The following is a 20474-nucleotide window of genomic DNA, read 5'->3' on the forward strand; positions in this document are numbered from 1 at the left end:
GGACCGATGGATACTCATCACATGGCTGCCCTGAGACAGTGTCTTTGTCTTCCCAGTCTCATGAGAAACCAGCAGCTGCAGAGGACAGAGGTGGACACTGGGAAGAAGCAGGTTTTCACCAACAACATCCCGAAGGCTGGCTTTCTCATCAATCCTCAGGATCCCATTCCCAGGAGACGGCATGGGGTGAGTCTGTCTCCCAGGCTTTGGGAGAAAGGTCAGATCCAATGTCAAACGAGGAGGTGGGAGCCTCTAGAGTAGCATCCTTCCTGCCCTAGCATCCTTCCTGCCCTGGACCGCATGTTTAGCTCATAGGATGTATCTGCTTTCTTGTTACTTTCCCTTGGTGTGACCTCAGAATCAGTCAGTTGCTGGAGGACTAAGGGTCTTGAGGGTCGGAGATCTGGAGGTCTCAGGTCATACCAGGAGGTCAGGAGCATCCCCAGACAAGACTGGCCCTCATTTGTGAGAACCTCTGCAGCAACTCCTATTGGGAGAGGTTAAAGAATTACTGATGGCCTCAGATATCGAACAGATCAGAGATACAGGTCCTGACCCCATAGCCTAAGTTTGCATTACTGACAAGCCCCAGCACCTGATCTGTGTTGCCGGGCTCTGGAACACAATAATGAGAGACACAGGAGTGGGGTCCAGGGAGTTAAGCAGGGTTTAAAAAGGTGCGGCATATGCTGGTGCTGGTGCTGGGTGTTATACGCAAGTCTGGGGAAAGGAAGCCCATCTAGTGTTGATGAAATATCAGAGGAACCCTCAAGTCTGAGCAGGAGATGGAGGGAAGGGGAGGCATTGTCTTACTTTTCTATTGCCATGACAAAACACCACAACCAAGGTAACTTATAAAAACAAAAGGTTTATTGAGGGCTCACCGTTCCGGAGCCTTACAGTCCATGACCATCATGGCGGGGAGCACGGCAGCACCAAGCAGGCGTGGTACTGGAGCAGGAGCTGAGAGCTCACATCTTGATCCACAAGCATGAGTCAGAGAGAGCTAACAGGGAAAGGCATGGGCTTTTGAAACTTCAAACTCCATCCCCATCGCTACACTTTCTCTAATAAGGCGACACTCCTAATTCTTCCCAAATAGTTCTACTTCCTGGGAACCAAGAGTCCAAATATATGAGCTTATAGGGACTGTTATCCTTCAAACCACCACAGGCATGTTCTCAGTAGAGGGGGCAGTGTATACAGAGACTGAGAGGGAGCTTAAGTTCAAGGGGCTGAGATGCAGCTGCAGGCTGCAGCAGGGAGGAAGAGGAGGAGAAGGAGGAGGAAGAGGAGGAAGAGGAGGAGGAGGAAGAGGAAGAGGGAGGCAGCTCAACTTTCAGGAGCCTGTAGAACTGAAACCCGGGGCTCTCCAGTCACATGGAGGAAGAGGGAGGACCCAACAAGTGACAGGGAAGGACCAAGCTGGACTGACTTTAATTTCACTCTGTCTACAACTCTACAAACATGGAGGGAAGGTGGCCACTGAGTAAGTATCTTGGTCAAGAATGGTGATGACTTCTGGAAACCCAGAGAGGTGATGGAGAGGGATGTCCAGAGAGGTGATGGAGAGGGATACCCAGAGAGGTGATGGAGAGGAATGTCCAGAGAGGTGATGGAGAGGGATACCTAGAGAGGTGATGGAGAGCGATGTCCAGAGAGGTGATGAAGAGGGATGTCCAGAGAGGTGATGGTGAGGGATACCCAGAGAGGTGATGGAGAGGAATGTCCAGAGAGGTGATGGAGAGGGATGCCCAGAGAGGTGATGGAGAGGAATGTCCAGAGAGGTGATGGAGAGGGATACCCAGAGAGGTGATGGAGAGGGATGTCCAGAGAGGTGATGGAGAGGGATACCCAGAGAGGTGATGGAGAGGAATGTCCAGAGAGGTGATGGAGAGGGATGCCCAGAGAGGTGATGGAGAGGAATGTCCAGAGAGGTGATGGAGAGGGATACCCAGAGAGGTGATGGAGAGGGATGCCCAGAGAGGTGATGGAGAGGAATGTCCAGAGAGGTGATGGAGAGGGATACCCAGAGAGGTGATGGAGAGGGATGCCCAGAGAGGTGATGGAGAGGAATGTCCAGAGAGGTGATGGAGAGGGATACCCAGAGAGGTGATGGAGAGGGATGTCCAGAGAGGTGATGGAGAGGGATACCCAGAGAGGTGATGGAGAGGAATGTCCAGAGAGGTGATGGAGAGGGATGCCCAGAGAGGTGATGGAGAGGGATGCCCAGAGAGGTGATGGAGAGGAATGTCCAGAGAGGTGATGGAGAGGGATACCCAGAGAGGTGATGGAGAGGGATGCCCAGAGAGGTGATGGAGAGGGATGCCCAGAGAGGTGATGGAGAGGAATGTCCAGAGAGGTGATGGAGAGGGATACCCAGAGAGGTGATGGAGAGGGATGCCCAGAGAGGTGATGGAGAGGAATGTCCAGAGAGGTGATGGAGAGGGATACCCAGAGAGGTGATGGAGAGGAATGTCCAGAGAGGAGATGGAGAGGAATGTCCAGAGAGATGATGGAGAGGGATGTCCAGAGAGGAGATGGAGAGGGATACCCAGAGAGGTGATGGAGAGGGATGTCCAGAGAGGTGATGGTGAGGAATGCCCAGAGAGGTGATGGAGAGGGATACCCAGAGGTAATGGAGAGGGATGCCCAGAGAGATGAAGGAGAGGGGTGCCCAGAGGTGATGGTGACAGATACACTTGTCCCCTAAATGTGAATGACTAGAGACTACTTCTCATTCCTCTGATCCTCTCCCATGCCCTCCGGGTCTCTGTCTTCGTCTTCACCCTTCTGCTTTGGTGGGATCCCCAGGACACCTGATCAGCAAACCTTTCTCGCCTCTGGGCACATGCTTTCCTGCAGGCAAACCCACTGGAAGAACATGACGTCCATGAAGATGATCCCCAGCTCCTGAGGGACTTTGAACAGTGGCTGCAGGCAGAGAACTCCAAGCTACATAGAATCGTCACAATGAGAGCAGCCACAGCCAAGGACTTGAGGACCAGGGAGGTGAAGCTGCAGGTCTGTCTCAAGGAATAACTCTGAATGGTGTCTGTGCTATCGGGACTTCCTCAAACGAAGGAGTTCATACTTAATAGTAGTTTGTGAGCCATCCTGAGTCTAAGCAATGTTTTAACTTTTTGTTGTTTAAATACTTTAGAACTAACTTCTCCTTGCATCTGTCCTTGCATGCGTACATGCATTCATGCATCCATTCATGAATCCACCAATGCTATCTTATCTCTCTATTTGAAAACATACCACCAGTGACCACTTCACTCTGGTTAGCTGCCACTGGGTGATAAACCACCATGACATTGTGTTGCTTAAAACAACAGCTGTTATTTAACTCACGATTTTGACACTAGGTGATTTGAGCTCAGCCTTGTTTATGCCAGCTCTGGGGTCAAGACACATCCGCTGGGCAACCTGATCTTTCATCAGCTGTGAGGCAGCTAGTTAGCTCTGCTGGGGGCCTGGAAGTTGGTGGAGATGAATTTGATCGTGCCTGTCTCATGCTTGGGTGGGACAGCCCAGACTGCTCCAGGTGCCTGCAGACTGTCAGGAAGCACATAGAAAGAGGCAAGGCCCTCAGGTGCCTCAATTAGGGACCAGAATGCTGAGGTCACATGCTAGTTCACACAGATTCTTCTGTGTTGTACAAAGAAAGTCAGCAGGTTGTCTGGGATCCAAAGAAAGGGAAAATGGATTCCACCACGTGATGTAAAAGTATTGGCGGGGTAGGGGTGGAGAATCGGACGCTTGTTGAATGCTGTCCACCAATACTCTCTCCTCTGTGCCGTCTGGTTAGTCACGCTCTTGATTTGTTCCTGTGGTAACGCTATACTATAATGCTATAACAAAATACTCCAGACTGAGCAATCTATAACAAACAAGAACTTCACCTCCCAAAGGCCAGAAAGTCCAAGCACCTTGCAAGGTCTCCTGTATCATAATATGGTCAAAAGATGTAGGAGGCCCAAAGAGGCAAAGGAGATCTTTAAAAGGCCTTTTTTGAGACAGTATTAGTCCCACCCACTCCTGAGGGTTGTTAATCCTACCCTCAGACCAGGCTGTCTCACAAAGGTCTGTTCCTGCAATACCGTCCACATGAGTTTGCAATGGGACAATCATTCAACACATAGAAGTCACCAAAGCCTTTCTGCTTCTTGGATGCTTCTGTCCCCTCTGATTCGCTGTTCATCTGACTGTGGCAGGCAACACCTTCTTCCATGGCCTCCATTCTGGTGGAGCCTTCAACCAGGCCAAGTCTCCTTCTGCAGGTAGCCATGACCCAACAGAAGCACTAATGTGACCTTGACCCCTGATGAAAACATTTTAGCATGACTTTCAAACCTATGTCATTGTACAGGAGAGACCTTCACAATCAAGTCCACTCCATCTTCTCTCCTTTATTTATGTGAAGTCTTAGTCAGATGTTAGGGTCCACAGTTCTTCTGTCAGTCAGATGTTAGGGTCCACAGTTCTTCCTGTCAGTCAGATGTTAGGGTCCACAGTTCTTCCTGTCAGTCAGATGTTAGGGTCCACAGTTCTTCCTGTCAGTCAGATGTTAGGTCCACAGTTCTTCTGTCAGTCAGATGTTAGGGTCCACAGTTCTTCTGTCAGTCAGATGTTAGGGTCCACAGTTCTTCCTGTCAGTCAGATGTTAGGGTCCACAGTTCTTCCTGTCAGTCAGATGTTAGGGTCCACAGTTCTTCTGTCAGTCAGATGTTAGGGTCCACAGTTCTTCCTGTCAGTCAGATGTTAGGGTCCACAGTTCTTCTGTCAGTCAGATGTTAGGGTCCACAGTTCTTCTGTCAGTCAGATGTTAGGGTCCACAGTTCTTCTGTCAGTCAGATGTTAGGGTCCACAGTTCTTCTGTCAGTCAGATGTTAGGGTCCACAGGTCTTCCTGTCAGTCAGATGTTAGGGTCCACAGTTCTTCCTGTCAGTCAGATGTTAGGGTCCACAGTTCTTCCTGTCAGTCAGATGTTAGGGTCCACAGTTCTTCTGTCAGTCAGATGTTAGGGTCCACAGTTCTTCTGTCAGTCAGATGTTAGGGTCCACAGTTTTTCTGTCAGTCAGATGTTAGGGTCCACAGTTCTTCTGTCAGTCAGATGTTAGGGTCCACAGTTCTTCCTGTCAGTCAGATGTTAGGGTCTACAGTTCTTCCTGTCAGTCAGATGTTAGGGTCCACAGTTCTTCCTGTCAGTCAGATGTTAGGGTCCACAGGTCTTCTGTCAGTCAGATGTTAGGGTCCACAGTTCTTCCTGTCAGTCAGATGTTAGGGTCCACAGTTCTTCTGTCAGTCAGATGTTAGGGTCCACAGTTCTTCCTGTCAGTCAGATGTTATGGTCCACAGTTCTTCTGTCAGTCAGATGTTAGGGTCCACAGTTCTTCCTGTCAGTCAGATGTTAGGGTCCACAGTTCTTCCTGTCAGTCAGATGTTAGGGTCCACAGTTCTTCCTGTCAGTCAGATGTTAGGGTCCACAGTTCTTCCTGTCAGTCAGATGTTAGGGTCCACAGTTCTTCTGTCAGTCAGATGTTAGGGTCCACAGTTCTTCTGTCAGTCAGATGTTAGGGTCCACAGTTCTTCTGTCAGTCAGATGTTAGGGTCCACAGTTCTTCTGTCAGTCAGATGTTAGGGTCCACAGTTCTTCTGTCAGTCAGATGTTAGGGTCCACAGTTCTTCTGTCAGTCAGATGTTAGGGTCCACAGTTCTTCTTACTTATTTTCCCTCTCTGCAATCATTCGAACTGCATTTTTATTGTAGGTCTTTATGGAAAATATATGACAATAACTCTTAAAATATTACCTTCGCCTTGATACCTTTTCTTCCCTTTCTCAAATGTCATTGAAATTTACATCTCACACACACTGTGTATTTTTTCCTTTGTTTCTTTTGTGTATCTTTCGCCTTTGACTCAGAATGTTGAATTCTGAAATTTTTTTCCCCACTCATCTTCCATTCCTAGCTGTGTCTTATTCACTACAATGTATCTCTGTTAGGTTCTTAGGGTTGGTTGTTGTAGTGATCAGTTTTAAAAGCTCTCCTTGGTTCCGGTTGGTCTGGTTGGTTACATTCTTTGGCTTCCATCATATCCTTGATGAAATGTTTAAGCTTGTCTTTTAATTCTTTGGACTGTGATCTCCTGTAATTGCAGTGACAAATAAGTCTGCAATCTCCAGGCATCTAGGAGTGTTTCTGTTAAATATTTTTGCTTTTTGTTCTTGGTGTCATTTAACTGTTGTGTGGTTACTTTTTGTCCTGGACAAAATATACGTAAGACTAATTTGGGATTTAGGATAATCTCTTCCTCCAGAGATGATTCTGTTTGCTATTGCCAAAAAAATGGGGGCTTTATGAGTCTGGGACCACTGAGTCCACGTTCAAGGGCCACTAAGATGATCTGGAAGTAGGCTATAAGTCCCCCTTGAGGCCCAGATTCACTCATATACGCTTGAGAACAAGTCTTCAGGCATCTCATCTACAAAGAGACTAAGTCCCTGCCTGTGTCAAACTCAGCCTTCAGCTTTCGTTGCCTTATCCTTAGGAGGCTTTGGAAACATCTCAGCTGCTGTTATTTCCCCTAGGTTGGCAAAAAATCCTAAGAGCAAAAGGAGGTCTGGACAGAGGCCTCCCTTCTCAGGCCTGGTCCATGTTGAGGGCTCCTGTGGTGCTTTGACTTGGTCTGCAGTGCTTTGGATCGAGCCCAGGATCTCCGACATGCTAGGCAGTGCTCTGCCATGGAGCTGTGTTTCCACCCCTTCCTCAGTTTTATCCTTACTAGCTGCCCCTGGTTGTTAAGTCGATTGCTGGCTTTAAATGTTGCCCTGTGTTCTCAGTGCATGGCTCATCCCATGGAGGGAGCTGCACATCACCAAGGAGTCTACCCACCCACCTCCTTACCCTCTACTCCAGTCATATCAAACATGACTTTTCATCCATCCCACACTGTGGTGGGTTCTGAGTAGCTTAGCCAGGGTCTAAAGCTGGGATTGAAGCCTAGGCTCCAACCCTTATAGACCCCTCATTCACCCCACATCACAACATCTCTCAGGACTCCCGGGAAAAGGAAGTGTCACCCTAGGGGAAAGCTGTGTCTACTTAGACAGAAAAGGCTTACCTGACTGAGCACCAACTCTGGTGGTCCCAAACACCACAGTGTCATCTCTCAGTGATCATTTTGTCATGATGACCACTGTGACGAACCTCTCGTGGTCCTGGCTTGTCAGTGTTTGGGAATAACCACTGTGGTCCACAGCCTCACTGCTATTCCGCATGTTGGAAGTTCTCTAACATTCTGGATGCAAGGCTGGAAAGATGGTTCTGTAGTTAAGAACATTTGCTGCTCTTGGAGAGGACCTGGCTTTACTTCCCAGCATCCATATGGTGGCTCAGAACCACCCATAACTCCAGTTCCAAGGGATCTGACTCTTTTTTTTTTCTGATCTCTGTAGGCACCAGGCACACTCATGGTGCACATAGATACACGCAGGCAAATGGTCATGCATATAAGATAAAGACGTCTAGGACCAATTTTTAAAAAGAAGATTTTATCTGCTTGTATGTCTGTGCCCTTGCGTGCCGCACGTGTGCCTGGTACCCTTGGAGACCAGAAGGAGGGCATCAGATTCTTTGGGACTAAAGTTAAAAATGGTTATGAGCCGACATTTAGGTGTTAAGAATTGAATTCAGGCTCTCTGCAAGAGCAGCTATAACTTTTAACCATTGAACTATCTCTCCATGCCTAAAAACCCCCCTTTTTAAAAAAACTTGCATGGATGAGAATCTTATTACTGGCCCTGTCCACAGCTCCCCGCATGCCTCAGGTGGTACTTGATTGGCACATCCTTACCAGCCAGGTGGGGTTCTTGAGCCACTGGGCAGCTGTGGCATGATGCCGTCTTCTCTCTCAGGAGCTGGAGGCTCGAATCCCAGAAGGCCAGCACCTCTTTGAGAACCTGCTTCGTCTCAGGCTCGCAAGGGACCCTTCCAATGAGCTGGAAGACCTGCGCTACCGGTGGATGTTATACAAGTCCAAGCTCAAGGACTCTGGCCACCTGCTGGTAGGTACTGGGGATAAAGGTTGGGGGTCCCGGGAGGCAGCCATGCTTTGGGGAGAGACAGTGTTGTATCTATGTACGCTCATTCCTGCACACCCATATATCAGGCCACTGTGGCTGCTTAAAGGAAGAGAGGGATACTCTTAGCTCTCAGGTTCTTGTAATATTATTTATCCATCTTCCCTCCCAGTGAAGCTAGACTATGACTGAGGGCAGTGATGTCTGTTTAGTACATAAAGATGTCTTGCTCTCACCATGTTACAGTTTTGACGTCATTTGGTCTTAGGACCACCTTCTGCTGGAATAGCTGCACCTCAGACTCCAGAGGGGACAGCTGAGACCCACCCCTAACCCCAGTGCTAGAAAAGCCACGTACGAGTGTGGTGTTGCCATAGGGATGCTGTAGAGAGCTGAGTGCCGAGGAGACTCAGCTCCTCTCTTCCTCTGACCTTGACCCTTTTACCTCCTAGACTTCCTGTCTCTAATGCAAACCATTGGTTACGGTAATGATAGCCTTTGTTAAAAACTTTGGCCTCCTAATTCTCCCATATAGGAGAGGGGCATCCTTCCCTCGGAACTGGTGACAAAAGTGAGATAAAATTAAGTGTCCGAGGCGCAGGAAGGAGTGGGTAAGGATGGTCCTCTAGACCCCAACTTTCAGCCGCAGCTTGCGGCAAGCCAGGCTTTTATGACTCTACAATTGCCAGGTTGGCCACTAGGTGTCAGCTCAGCCCAGGCCATATAGACCACATCACCAGCCGTGGCCAAGGCCATCCAGACAGTGCCACCTGGACCTGAAGTGTGTTAAAAAGCTCATTAAATGGGATCCCCTGCTGGTGCAGGCTGTCCAGATGACCGGCGGTTTGAACGAAATACTCCCCTGACAAAATGAATATTCCGTTACGGGTTCTGCCGGGGTTTAAGTTTTACACGCCTAGCTGATTTTTTTTTTACCCCATTTCTTCCCCCTTCCCTAAAATAACAGACGGAGAGTTCTCCAGGGGAGCTGACTGCATTCCAGAAGGTACGTGTCTGCCATCTGTTCCACACAGCTAGAGGGCAGAGAATGTGCAAGGCTAGGAGCCTGTGACTCTGGCGCAGGGTGTCTGGGTTTTCTAGAATGTTCCATGAGAGCTGGAGCACATGGATGGGGAATCAGCTTTGGGCTGTAATGGGTTGGGCCCCAAGGGGTGTCTTCTCAGGGTGCCTCAGGCTCAGGGAGGGGTTGAAGTGTGTGTCGATGACTTAGCCTTGACATGAGACTGAGGAGGGACCCTGGATTTGTCATCCAGACCCTGGGACACTCTGGAGAGTGACTGGATGGTGCTATGATTACACCTGTGACAGCAGGTGTGAACCAGGACTGACCCAGGAACCTGGGCTATCCTGGGCAAATAGATCGTATAGCATCTTTGGCCCCAGGGGACACATTAGAAAGGGTGGTAGAGTCCTTTGCTCTGCCAGGCAGGCTGTGTCCATTGCTTCCTTCTGAGACACCTTGCCTCTTCCCATGCTGGTCACAGTGAAATCGAGAACAGTACCAGTTCCTGCCCTCTAGATGGCACCCCTAGAGTGATACTGGGTGTCACACCAGATGACACAGCCTCAGCTCTGGGTGCCAGGACTGGTGCTTAGTGGTCTCAGTTCCACTGCTGTGACCAAATATCCAACACACACATACACACACACACACACACACACACACACACACACACTCACACACACACACTCACACACACTCACACACACACACACACACTCTCACACACACACACACTCACACACTCACACACACACACACACATACACACACACACACACACACACACACACACACACACACACTGTGAGAAGAGATTTGCTTTGGCTCAGGGTTTCAGAGAATGCAGCCATGGTCTTTAGATTCATGGGCTTGGGCAGTATGCCATTGCTTTGGGAGCCCGTGGCAGAGGATGGCTGTCCACTCACTTCCTGACCAACCAGCAATGAAGGGAGAGGGAGACGTTGGGGGAGGTGGAGGGAAACAGAGAGAGGGGAGAGGGGAGGGAGAGGGAGAGGGAGAGGGAGAGGGAGAGGGAGAGATAGAAATTGAGTACTGAGACCCCAGCATAAACTTCAGTCAACTCGGCCCCCAACTCTCAGAGTCTCTGCAACCTCCCTAATAGGGACAGCCAGCTAGGGACCAAGCCGTCCAAACCACGAGCCTGTGGGGACATTTGCAACTCAAGGCGGGACAATTGTAGCTGGGCATCTCCTTGCACCCTGCCATTGACAACGAATAGCTTTCATAACTCAGCTATGGGGGGAGGGGGGGGAACCATCAGGAAGACAGGATGTGGCCACCAGGCCTGTGGCTGCTGACTGGCATCAGCTCTCGGGCCTCAGCACCTAATGCTTTACTGTCTCACAGGGTGCCTTAGAGGCCTCCCTGGGGCTTAGAGGGTCTCCCCAATCCCGGCCCCTGCTGTACCCGGTGTTACCATTGTTTTCTTGCCAAACATTGACTGTAATAACATGAACCACCAGCACACTCTGGTTCAAAGGACCTGGAGTCATTTCAGATCCCTCATGCCCAGAGTCAGCATCCCTGGTGTGGACTCCCTGGGTTCGTTGCTGGTCTCTGGCAGCTTTAGGAGACCAAGCAGCCCTGGGCCCTTCAGCTAGCTTCGTGGCCTTAGACAAATCACTTTGCCTTAGGTCTCCCTTCCCAGTGTGTGAAATGGAAATATCAATATTGGCTTAATTTACTCCGTGAATTGATTGTGAAGGCTTTGGTGAACCAGAACATGGAGGCAGGTGTGCTTTGCCCAGAATTCCTCCTAGTTCAGAGTGATGTGAACTTTGTAGAGCTTGGAGGTGTCTACAAAGGGCATGTGACTCCTCCCGAGTGGCCTAGTAGCTTCTGGTGGAAGGTGGAAGTCCCAAGGTCAGTGTTCAGTCTGCTTCTGGTTGCTGCACGTTAAGCCTCTCCATGGTCGGGAGTCCACATCCATGCATCCCAGGTCAGAGTTGGCCACAGGGATCAACCCTTTTGACACTGAGGTGAAACATTATCTTCTACAGAGTTACAAAGAGCTTCTTCTTCCTCTTCCTCCTCTTCCTCCTCTTCCTTTTTCTCCTCTCCTTCCCCCTTCCCTCCCCCTCCCCTTCCCTTCCCTTCTTCTTCCTCTTCCTCTTCCTCTTCTTCTTCTTCCTTCTCCTTCTTTCTTCTCCTCCCTTTCCTTCTCCTCCTTCTCTTCCTCTTTCTTTTTCTTTTTTTTTTTAAAAAAACCCTCACAATATTTTAAATAAGTTTATAGTTTTATGTTAGACTACATTCCTCACTGTGGTATGACACATGGGCCACGGATTGTACCTCTGTCAGAAAGATTCTTAGTGTTAGCTACATCTGGATCCCTGGTCCAGTCGTGGTGCCCACTAACTGCCTCTCCTTTCAGTCAGATTTATTTTGTCAACATGGAGTCATTGCTGATTCTGTGCAGAATGCTGTTTAAGGTGCTCAAATCTCGCCAACCAACGAGAGAGAGTGATGTATGCCAGCCTAGAGCGTGAGCACCTGGCTGGGTGCAGGGATATCTATGTGGAGCTGGGGCTTGGCAGTCCCTGGGTCAGGAAGCTCTGAAGAGCAGCAGCCAGGAGGGCTCATAGCCCCAAGGCTCATCAAATATCCCTGCTGAGTTACAGCCAGGAGATGATAGCCATTGTTCCGTTGAGTATACAAATCAGAAGGCTCTTTGTGCGTGTTCACATTGATTCAAACACATAGGCATATAAAAGTCTGGCTTCTGTGCTGGCTTCCTTCTAAGCCTCAGCCTCCTATAATGAAGGAAGCCATTCGTGGCTGCTTGGTACTCAGAGATGACCTATGGGGTGGCTTGTGAGCCCAGATGGCTGTGCCCAACCCCGCTGAGGTTCTGATCCATTGGTCTGGATAGTTTGTGAATCTGTGTTTCTGACATTCCTGTGTGTTGCTCACACTTTGAGAACTGGTGGTTTATGCTCTGGACTCAAGTCCAGGCTTAGTTACTGGTATGTGTGGTATTTGGCAAATGACTCAACCATGTTCTTTCCATGAAGGAATTGAGTCCACTGAACTAAACCCAGGAAAAGTTTCCTTTCTGCTAACCAGCTCATAGTAGGCGTACAGCTGTTGTGTATGTGACTGTATATTAGGGCCTTGGATGCCTGTAGGCACACTCTGTACTTCTTCCAAGAGCAGAAAGAGCCACGGCACAGCTGTCTTGTGTTAGTCAGCTTTCAGTTACTGTTACAGAACGCTTGAGGAAATAAGCTTATCAAGAAGGAAGGGTTATTCAGCTCACAGCTTTTATAGCGTCTCCCATGGGGTCACCTGTCCCTGTTGCTTTGGCCTCTATGAAGTACCACATAATGATGGGAACTGGAGGTGGAACAAAGCCACACACCTCGTGGCCAGAGAGCAAAAGAAGAGGAAGAGGAGACCAGGGTCTGTCCCACAGTCCTTTTCAAGAGCACACCCCTAATGACCTGAGGACCTTCCACTAGGCCCCCACCTCTTTTATTTTATCCTTATTATTATTATTATTTTAATAATATCTTATTTATATAAGTACACTGTAGCTGTCTTCAGACACACCAGAAGAGGGCATTAGATCCTATTACCGATGGTTGTGAGCCACCACGTGGTTGCTGGGAATTGAACTCACAACCACTGGAAGAACAGTCAGTGCTCTCAACCTCTGAGCCATTTCTCCAGCCCCTCATCTTTATTATTGACTTTGCCTTTGAGTGTTTCACTTGCAGTAAGTCTGCACCACATGCATGTAGTGCCTACAGAGGCCACAAGAGGGCACCAGATCCCCTGGAACTGGAGTTGTAAGCTACCGTGTGGGTGTCGGAAATCAAATGTAGGTCCTCTGCAAGAGCAGACAGTGTTCTTTACAGCCGAGTCATGTGCAGCCCTGCTTCTTAAGGATTCCACTCCTCCAAGTAGCTAGTGAGGAGATCAGTTCTTTAACTCCCGAGTCTCTGTGGGACATTCAAGGCCCAAATTCATAGTCTGCCTGTCATTATTTACCTGGTTAGGTCTATGCAAGTGTGACAGGACTCCATACACGTGTGTACACACATGCACACACACTTATGCATATGAATACTTGTACACACATGCATGCACACACACACTTAAGCACATGCGTATTTGCACACATGCACACACACATTTATATGCACATGCATACTTGTACACACACACGCACACACATGCATGCACATACACACACATACACAGAAGCCATCCAGGTAGGACAGAAGTGGCTTCTGCAGAGGCCATAATCTTGCCAACTTTAAAACATTCTATGCATTATTTTCAGTCCACGGGGAGAAAGGCACCCACTGTTGGGCTGATGTGCGGCTGGTTCTCCACACTCCCTTTCTTTCCAGGCCTCCAGTCATCTCAAGCTCCAGCTGCGTCAGCAGCTCCAGCCCGTTTGTTTGCATAAACAGAATAATTAAAATTTATTAAATTTGTACTTCCAGCGTGTTAGCCAGCTCGGTGCCAGCAGATGCTTGCCTGCAGCCCTCAGGCACATAAATTGTCGTTCCTTTTTGGATGGCAGCTGGGCTTGGCCTGTGATTCATCTCAAGCCTTACTATGGCCTGGAGTGTGGTGCCGCCCTCCCTGAAGATGGCCTTTTCACTTGAGGCCTGGTCTGACTGGTGCTGCTATCTCCAGGGCAAATCAGGGTGGTTTGCAGGGGCCAGGCACAGGTGCTTCCTGGGCACACCACACAGTAGGGATCTTGGTACGCTGGGCATCGCACAGTAGGGATCTTGGTACGCTGGGCATCGCACAGTAGGGCTCTTGGTATGCAGGGCACTAACAGTGGGGCTCTTGGTACGCTGAGCACCTCATACTGGGGATCTTGGTACATTGGGCATCACACAGTAGGGCTCTTGGTATGCTAACAGTGGGGCTCTTGGCACACTGGGCAGTGCACAGTGGGGATCTTAGTATACAGACCAGTGGAGTGGCACTGAGTTTACCTGATTGTATTTCCAAGGTTTTAAGATTCATCTCCCCCTCTACCCGCCCTCCATTTTTACCTTGCTGGAATTTAGACTTTTGTCTCAATCTAGCTGTCCTGGGGAGAACTCAACAATTGCTTCCTCCTGCCCACTGGGGGTGGGGGAGTGCCTTTGCCTGGGGATCTTGGAAGTCGAAATCTCTGCTTCTGATTGGGTCTCATTATAGCTTTCTTTGAGCTACGCTATGGGGTACACACTTAGCCCATTTATTTGGGGGGAGTCCCTGCCTTTGGTTCAAATTCTCAGAAATAGCTTTTTCCTCGCTCCCTTCAACCAGATGTGGAGCGTTGTCCTGCGCCTCTCTCTGTGAGGTCGCTGTCCTTGTCCCTTCTTCTCCACTGAAGGCACAGCCTCTCCTCATGAAGCTTTGTTCGCTTTCACTTCCTCTCTATCCATCCCTCCATCCTTCCCTCCCTTCCCACAGAGTCTCCCATAGCCCAGGCTAGCCTCAGATTCATTAACATTTGTGAGGATGAACCCGGTTTCTAAGTCTGTCTCTGTCTCCTGAGTGCCGGTGTGGTGAGTGGACACCATCATACCCAGTTTACCCAGCGCTGGCGATCAAACCCAGGGCTTCACGAATGCTAGGCCAGCAGTCTACTACCGAGCAGTGTCATCCCCAGCTCCTCTATGGAAGCTTTTCAAGAGGCATTGGTTGGCTTCTCATGGTAGAGGATCACTCCCATAGCGAACAAAGCAAACAAACAAACAAACAAACAAACAGAGGAACCTCCGATTGCCAGGTGCAGGACGTGCATATGCCGGGCCATAAACGCTCTGGACAGCCTCTCTTCCTCTGTCCCGTGGACAGCACGGACATTTGGAGCTGGAGCAGGCGATGTCGTTGACCTTCCTGGGTGTCACCTGCACACAGCTCAGTGATCAGCCCAAGCCCGTCTCTTCCCTGGTTCCGGCTAAATACGTAGCTGGGCTTTGCTTAGCCATGCTGTCTCTGACCCCAACTGACCTTCAGTTTCACCTGATGCCGTCTTCCTTCCTTCCACCCACGGAACCCTAAACGCTGCGTTTGAACTTGTTTATCTAGATGGGTCGCTCCTTTTGATCCCAGCCCTCTCATCTCCGAGCCTGTCCTCTCCCCGACTCCACCCGACTTCTCAGAAACTCATGCCAGCCAGGGAGCCTGTAACTGCGTGCACACACACACACACACACACAAACACACACACACACTTCTAACAAATACTTTTTTAGGGGCCAGCAAAGAAATTGACAGTGATAGCCTCCCTTTCTCTGCAGTGTTACCTGTGCCCCACTCAAAGCCATCCAAGAGAGAAGGGCTCCACCAGACGCGAGGTTCCTGTCCTTTATTTGATGAATAACAAAGTCTCTGTGCGCTAGCCATCTGCCTATCTCTCAGTACCCAGGAGGTGACCACAGAGACACTACCCTCTGTCTGTGAACATGTTCACTATTCCAATCATCTACCCAGAACTTCTGGGCTCTGCTTCTCAGGGGGTGGGGGTTGGGGGGAACTCTACCCAAGGTCTCCTGCTCAACTCCTCATGGGCTTCTTGAATACTTTCAACTGCACTAGAAGGCTGTTTGTCCTCTGCCCATTTGACAGAGGAAGAAGTTAAGGCTGAGGGAGTCAGCGGCCTGAGGTCACCCACAGGCTCAACTTCCATCAACACTAACCCAGGTTTCTCCACCACCCTACATGGTACTTCTCATAAGAAACCATGACTAAAGATAACCACAAAGCTCCTCTGGGCCTCAGCAGCCCGACATGGGTCCACACACAGCAGCCACCCAGCAACCTTTGTGATTGTGTCGCTGATCAACAGCTGCTTGGTCCCACTGCCCAGCATCTCCAGAGGGCACTGGACCACACGAGCCTACCTAACCCAAAAAGAGATTAAGAGTTGAAGCCGGAAGTGTGGTTTCCACTGAGTATATTTTGCTTTCTAAGACAAGCTGTTGTTATTTGAGGACTGTGGGTCCACCAGGTAAGGATTTCTGTCATCCCTGGCCGAATCCGTGGTTCTGGTCATTGTTACACTTCTTTCAAATCCTCGAAGGGTCTCAGGAAACCGCGGAGATCTTTGTAGCTGGCAAACCTCGGCTACACATCCCAGTTGTCTCATTGTCGTGACAAATGTCTGACAAAGCAACCCAAGGACAGGTACGAAGGTACAATCCATCGTGGGGATGGTGGCTGGTCACTCTGTGTGTACAGTTCCGAGGCAGAGACAGATGGATGCTGGTACTCGATAAAGCTCAAAGCCCATGAGATGGCGCCACACCCACTGTTAGGCTGGGTCCGCCCACCTGAGCCCAATCTAGAACTCCCTCATAGGCATGCTCAGAGGTTTGTGGCTCTAGATTGACACCCAAGACTACCCATCACACCCCTCTTCACAGCGTGCCGTGGTCACGTGGTTGATCCAGCACGTCCTCCAGCCCCCTCCCCTCCCCCTTCCCCCAGCCTCCTAGCCACTCACGGTGTATCTCCTGTTGGTTCACAGAGTCGAAGGCAGAAGCGGTGGCGGAGTCCCTGCTCTCTCCTACAGAAAGCATGCCGCGTGGCGCTGCCATTGCAGCTGCTGCTCCTGCTCTTTCTGCTGCTGCTGTTCCTGCTGCCGGCGGGCGAGGAGGAGCGCAGCTGCGCCCTGGCCAACAACTTCGCCCGCTCCTTTGCGCTCATGCTTCGGTACAACGGCCCCCCGCCCACCTAGCCTACTGGGCGCACAGGTGACCTTCTGCAGTCCCTCGGAGGCTGGCTGCTGGGGGCACAGTAGCCGATCAGACACCCAGAGCAGCCTTAGACCAAATGCTGCATCTGTTCCCAGAACAAACTTGCCTTTTTCTACGATGCTGTTTCTGTCTATTTATACCAAATGTGTTCTCTGTGTGGTTAGGGAATATGTACAGAATTTTTATACGCCATGTCCGTACATGCCCAGTGTAAATAACTTCAGATACAATGTCCCTTTGTGCCTAGGGAAGCCCCAGGCAGTGTGTTTCTCTAATGGGATTTGTGGCGCTTGTGCCTTAGCCTCCTGTCATGCCTGGGGGGGCAGGAAAAAAAATCACATGTTACTTTTGATGACAGACTGTCACCCAGAAATCCAGACGTTGCTGAAGAAGCCTCTGAGAGGTTAGCATAGCCAGACAGAACTGGAGCCCCGGGACTTGTGCACGTGGCTAGTTTTAAAGATAAAGTATAGATGAAGAGAATCCATGATGGCCGGGCACTGGCTTAGCCAGAGCAGTGAGACAGAACATGTGTCAGAGGGATACAGAGAGAGCAACAGAAGAACTGTAAAGATGGGACCCAACCGAGCACCACGAAATGCCGCTGCCGAGAGACCGACCCGGTCGCAGCAACCACGGATAAACACAGACCAGCGAGGAATGCGGGTGACCGCGACTGCGGGGCCCCGAGTCTTCAGGAAGTGGCTGGGTTTTATTTGTGTGTTTTCTCCAGGAGAAAGAAAAAGATGAACTTGACTCTTTATTCTTAATGCACAAGGGTGAAGCACATTGCAGGGTCCTGTGCCAGTCCTGGGAGGCCCGTGCCAGCCATCGTACACAGCTGTGGAGCTGTCCACAGCCTAGGGCGTGAGGCGAGAGCAGATGGAGATACTTGCCCATCAGGCCAGGGATCGAGGGTCCACCCTAAGCAGAGAGGAGAGACTCAGACATCTGAAGGGGTCTTTCTTCCCTTCCAAGAAGGGACTATGCAGGCCGGTGGGTCTACAAGGCTGGCCAGGTCCCACCTTCCCCCATGGGCCCAGGGCTCAAAGTCTGACCCCAGGCTAGAACAGGCAGAGTGAGCTCCAGGCACAGGTGGGTGATTCCAGGTTATGCCCAAGGCTGGAAACAACCAGGGGATTCTGGGATGATTCCTAAGTGCTTTAAAACTGAATCAGGTTCACCCTAAACTGATACTTTTTTTTAACCTTTAGAAAATACTTAACACTCCCCTTTTACAGATGGAATTTGTCTTGGGTGTGTGTGCTCTCAGGTCTGCATCATCATCACCATCACCATCATCATCATCACAGACCCATCGAGGCACTTTAAACACAGCAAATACTGAAGCCCTAAGAGGGCCTGAGCTTCCAGGTCACCACATTTGTCCCCATACCTGATTCCCTAGCAAGCTGGCATCAGGCCGTACCAGGTGAAGCTTTCATTTTAGCATGGTACCCAGGAAAGGTTGGACATCGGCAAACAGGAAAGCAGCTTCTTAGGGCTCATGACCCTGACTTAGTCTGGAACCCCAGTCACAAGGTCCTCCCTGCACCCGGCCACTTTGCCTGGAAATCAGGGGCTGGTGAGCCCTGACCTTAGTCAGACCCAGCTAGCCAACCCTTGACCTCAGACCCAGGTAGCCGAGTCCAGATGCTCACTAAGACCATTGGTCCACCACTAGGTCAGAACTGTGGCAATGGCTATCAATACGTCCAGATTCACCTTCTCATTTCAAAAGTAAGAAACCTGAGGCCCAGAGAGGGGAAGTAACTCACCCATCGTCACACAGCAAGAACCTATAAAGCCAGAAATAGACTGGTTCCCACAGTCTTTAGGTGATACTGGGTTCATTAGAGCAAACCCCACATTTTCCTTCCCAGGAAGAATGAACGGGGTTAGTGCGTGGCTCAGAGATGGAGCGCTTGCCTAATAGGTGTGAGTCCTGAGTTCTACAACTGGAACTGAAGGGGGTTGGGGGGAGCTGTCTGCTATGAATGTGGGCGTGTCTCCTGGTAAAACTGCAATACGAGGGTCAAACTGCAATACGAGGGTGGGGGTGGGGCAGGGCAGGAACATGGCTGTGTGTCTAACTATTGACAATGGCACTGTGGATTGCTTGTTGCATAACATTTTTTTTAACAGAGGGGACTGATATTTTTATTACTTTCATATGAATATAGCTGGCACATGACATGCTAGCCATTCTGGGTGCTTTTCAGACGTAGCCTCTTTTGCTTAAAATGGGGACAGACACCTGCTACTGTGATGTCACGTCCTAGCCAACTATCAAAGAGAGTTGGAAGGTGTCCCTGGAGAGACATACTGGATCTCTTTGTGATGTGTGTGTGGTGTGTGTGTGTGTGTGTGTGCGCACCTCTGTGCGTGTGTGTATGCATATGTGTGTATGTATGTATATGCATGAGTATGCATGTATGTGTGTGTGTTTTATGTGCATGTATGTATGCATGCATGTGTGTATGCATGTGTATGTATGTGTGTACATGAATGTGTGAGTTCATATGTGTGTATACATGTATGTATGTGTATGTGCATGTGCATGTATCCATCTGTATGTGTACATTCATGTGTGCATGTGTGTGTTCTTGTTCCTTTGTCCTGCTGACAGTGCTCACTTGTAACCCTCATAGGTCAGCCCGTGAAAGTATTAATTGCCAGTGTTAATGCCATTGGTCCCCTAACTTCCTCCTGTATGCTTCCTCCTGCCCTTCTCCACCCCATCCTTCCTCCGAGAGCAGAATGGTGCATTTAGGGGCAGACAGCATGTCTAGAACATGGATGGAATAAGGGAATTACTGGTCCTGACCACAGGGGAGCCATGAAGCCCCAGAGGTACTGATAGAAAGGGCAGAGGGGCTGCCCCTAGACACGGGCGATGGCGTCTGTGGGGAGCTGGCATTTCATTGATTCCCACACTGCCCACCCCGATTCAAACCTAAGAGTTTTTCACCCCTAAATTTGAGCTGAGAAACCGAGGCATTTAAAGATATGAAGCCCACGTCCTGGTGAGAATTGAGTCCAGGGTTATTGGACCCTGAAGCCCACACTGGGAGGAGAGGGATTTGGGTTGGTGCCACCAAGCTGCAGTGTCCGTGGCCTCTGGGAAGTTTCACTGAGTGATAGCCCTTCCCTCAGCTCCATTGGGGCGGGGTTAGCTTCCTGTGAGCTAGCCTGTGGCTCTTTGCGAAATCACCTTAGCAGTCACATCCCTGTAGGTGACAGCTCATCGTCATCATCCTCACACTGCTCTAAGAGTTGGGATTTGCCACATACCCTGGAGCTCTGCCTCACCATGAAATCCTCCATTGTTGGCCTCGCGTCCCTGTGGGACCAGGGTTCTAAGATGTTTTAGAGGAAGGAAACTGGGGTCATTCTGAAGCCTGGGTCAAAGAGATTGACAGGCCCTTAGTGAGATACTGCTGAAAGACCAGGTGCCAAGGGAGTGGGTCACCCTGCGAGGATGCTCGGGCTGCCTGACAGCAAGAGGCTGAAGGGACCTTTCTTCCTTATACAGGGTAGAGCTAGGACTGATCAGATCAACAGGCTTGACAGAGGGTTTGGGAGTCTGTGCTGATCAGGCTAGGGCAATCAGATGGGAAGCAG

General features: G+C 50.0%; 1 protein-coding gene and 1 long non-coding RNA gene across 4 annotated transcripts in view; one reads left to right on the forward strand and one right to left on the reverse strand.

Moving 5' to 3' along the window:
• The window catches only part of Syne3 (spectrin repeat containing nuclear envelope family member 3), an 83190-nt gene extending 64146 nt beyond the window's left edge, over positions 1-19044 (forward strand). For all 3 annotated transcript variants that reach the window (XM_076921272.1, XM_076921270.1, XM_076921271.1), the window contains exons 14-18: positions 57-186; positions 2866-3024; positions 7923-8072; positions 9055-9093; positions 16622-19044. In XM_076921272.1, the coding sequence (XP_076777387.1) occupies positions 57-186; positions 2866-3024; positions 7923-8072; positions 9055-9093; positions 16622-16831 (688 nt within the window). In that variant the 3' untranslated portion in view covers positions 16832-19044. The remainder of the gene's footprint in view (positions 1-56; positions 187-2865; positions 3025-7922; positions 8073-9054; positions 9094-16621) is intronic.
• Positions 16032-16743, reverse strand: LOC143436813 (uncharacterized). Its single transcript, XR_013106627.1, has 2 exons — positions 16598-16743; positions 16032-16320 (listed from the first exon to the last, which is right to left on the reverse strand). It is a non-coding gene; the product is annotated as an uncharacterized LOC143436813 (long non-coding RNA).
• Positions 19045-20474: the final 1430 nt, after the last annotated feature.

This window comes from Arvicanthis niloticus, chromosome 23, assembly GCF_011762505.2.
Source record: "Arvicanthis niloticus isolate mArvNil1 chromosome 23, mArvNil1.pat.X, whole genome shotgun sequence".
NCBI lineage: Eukaryota > Metazoa > Chordata > Mammalia > Rodentia > Muridae > Arvicanthis > Arvicanthis niloticus.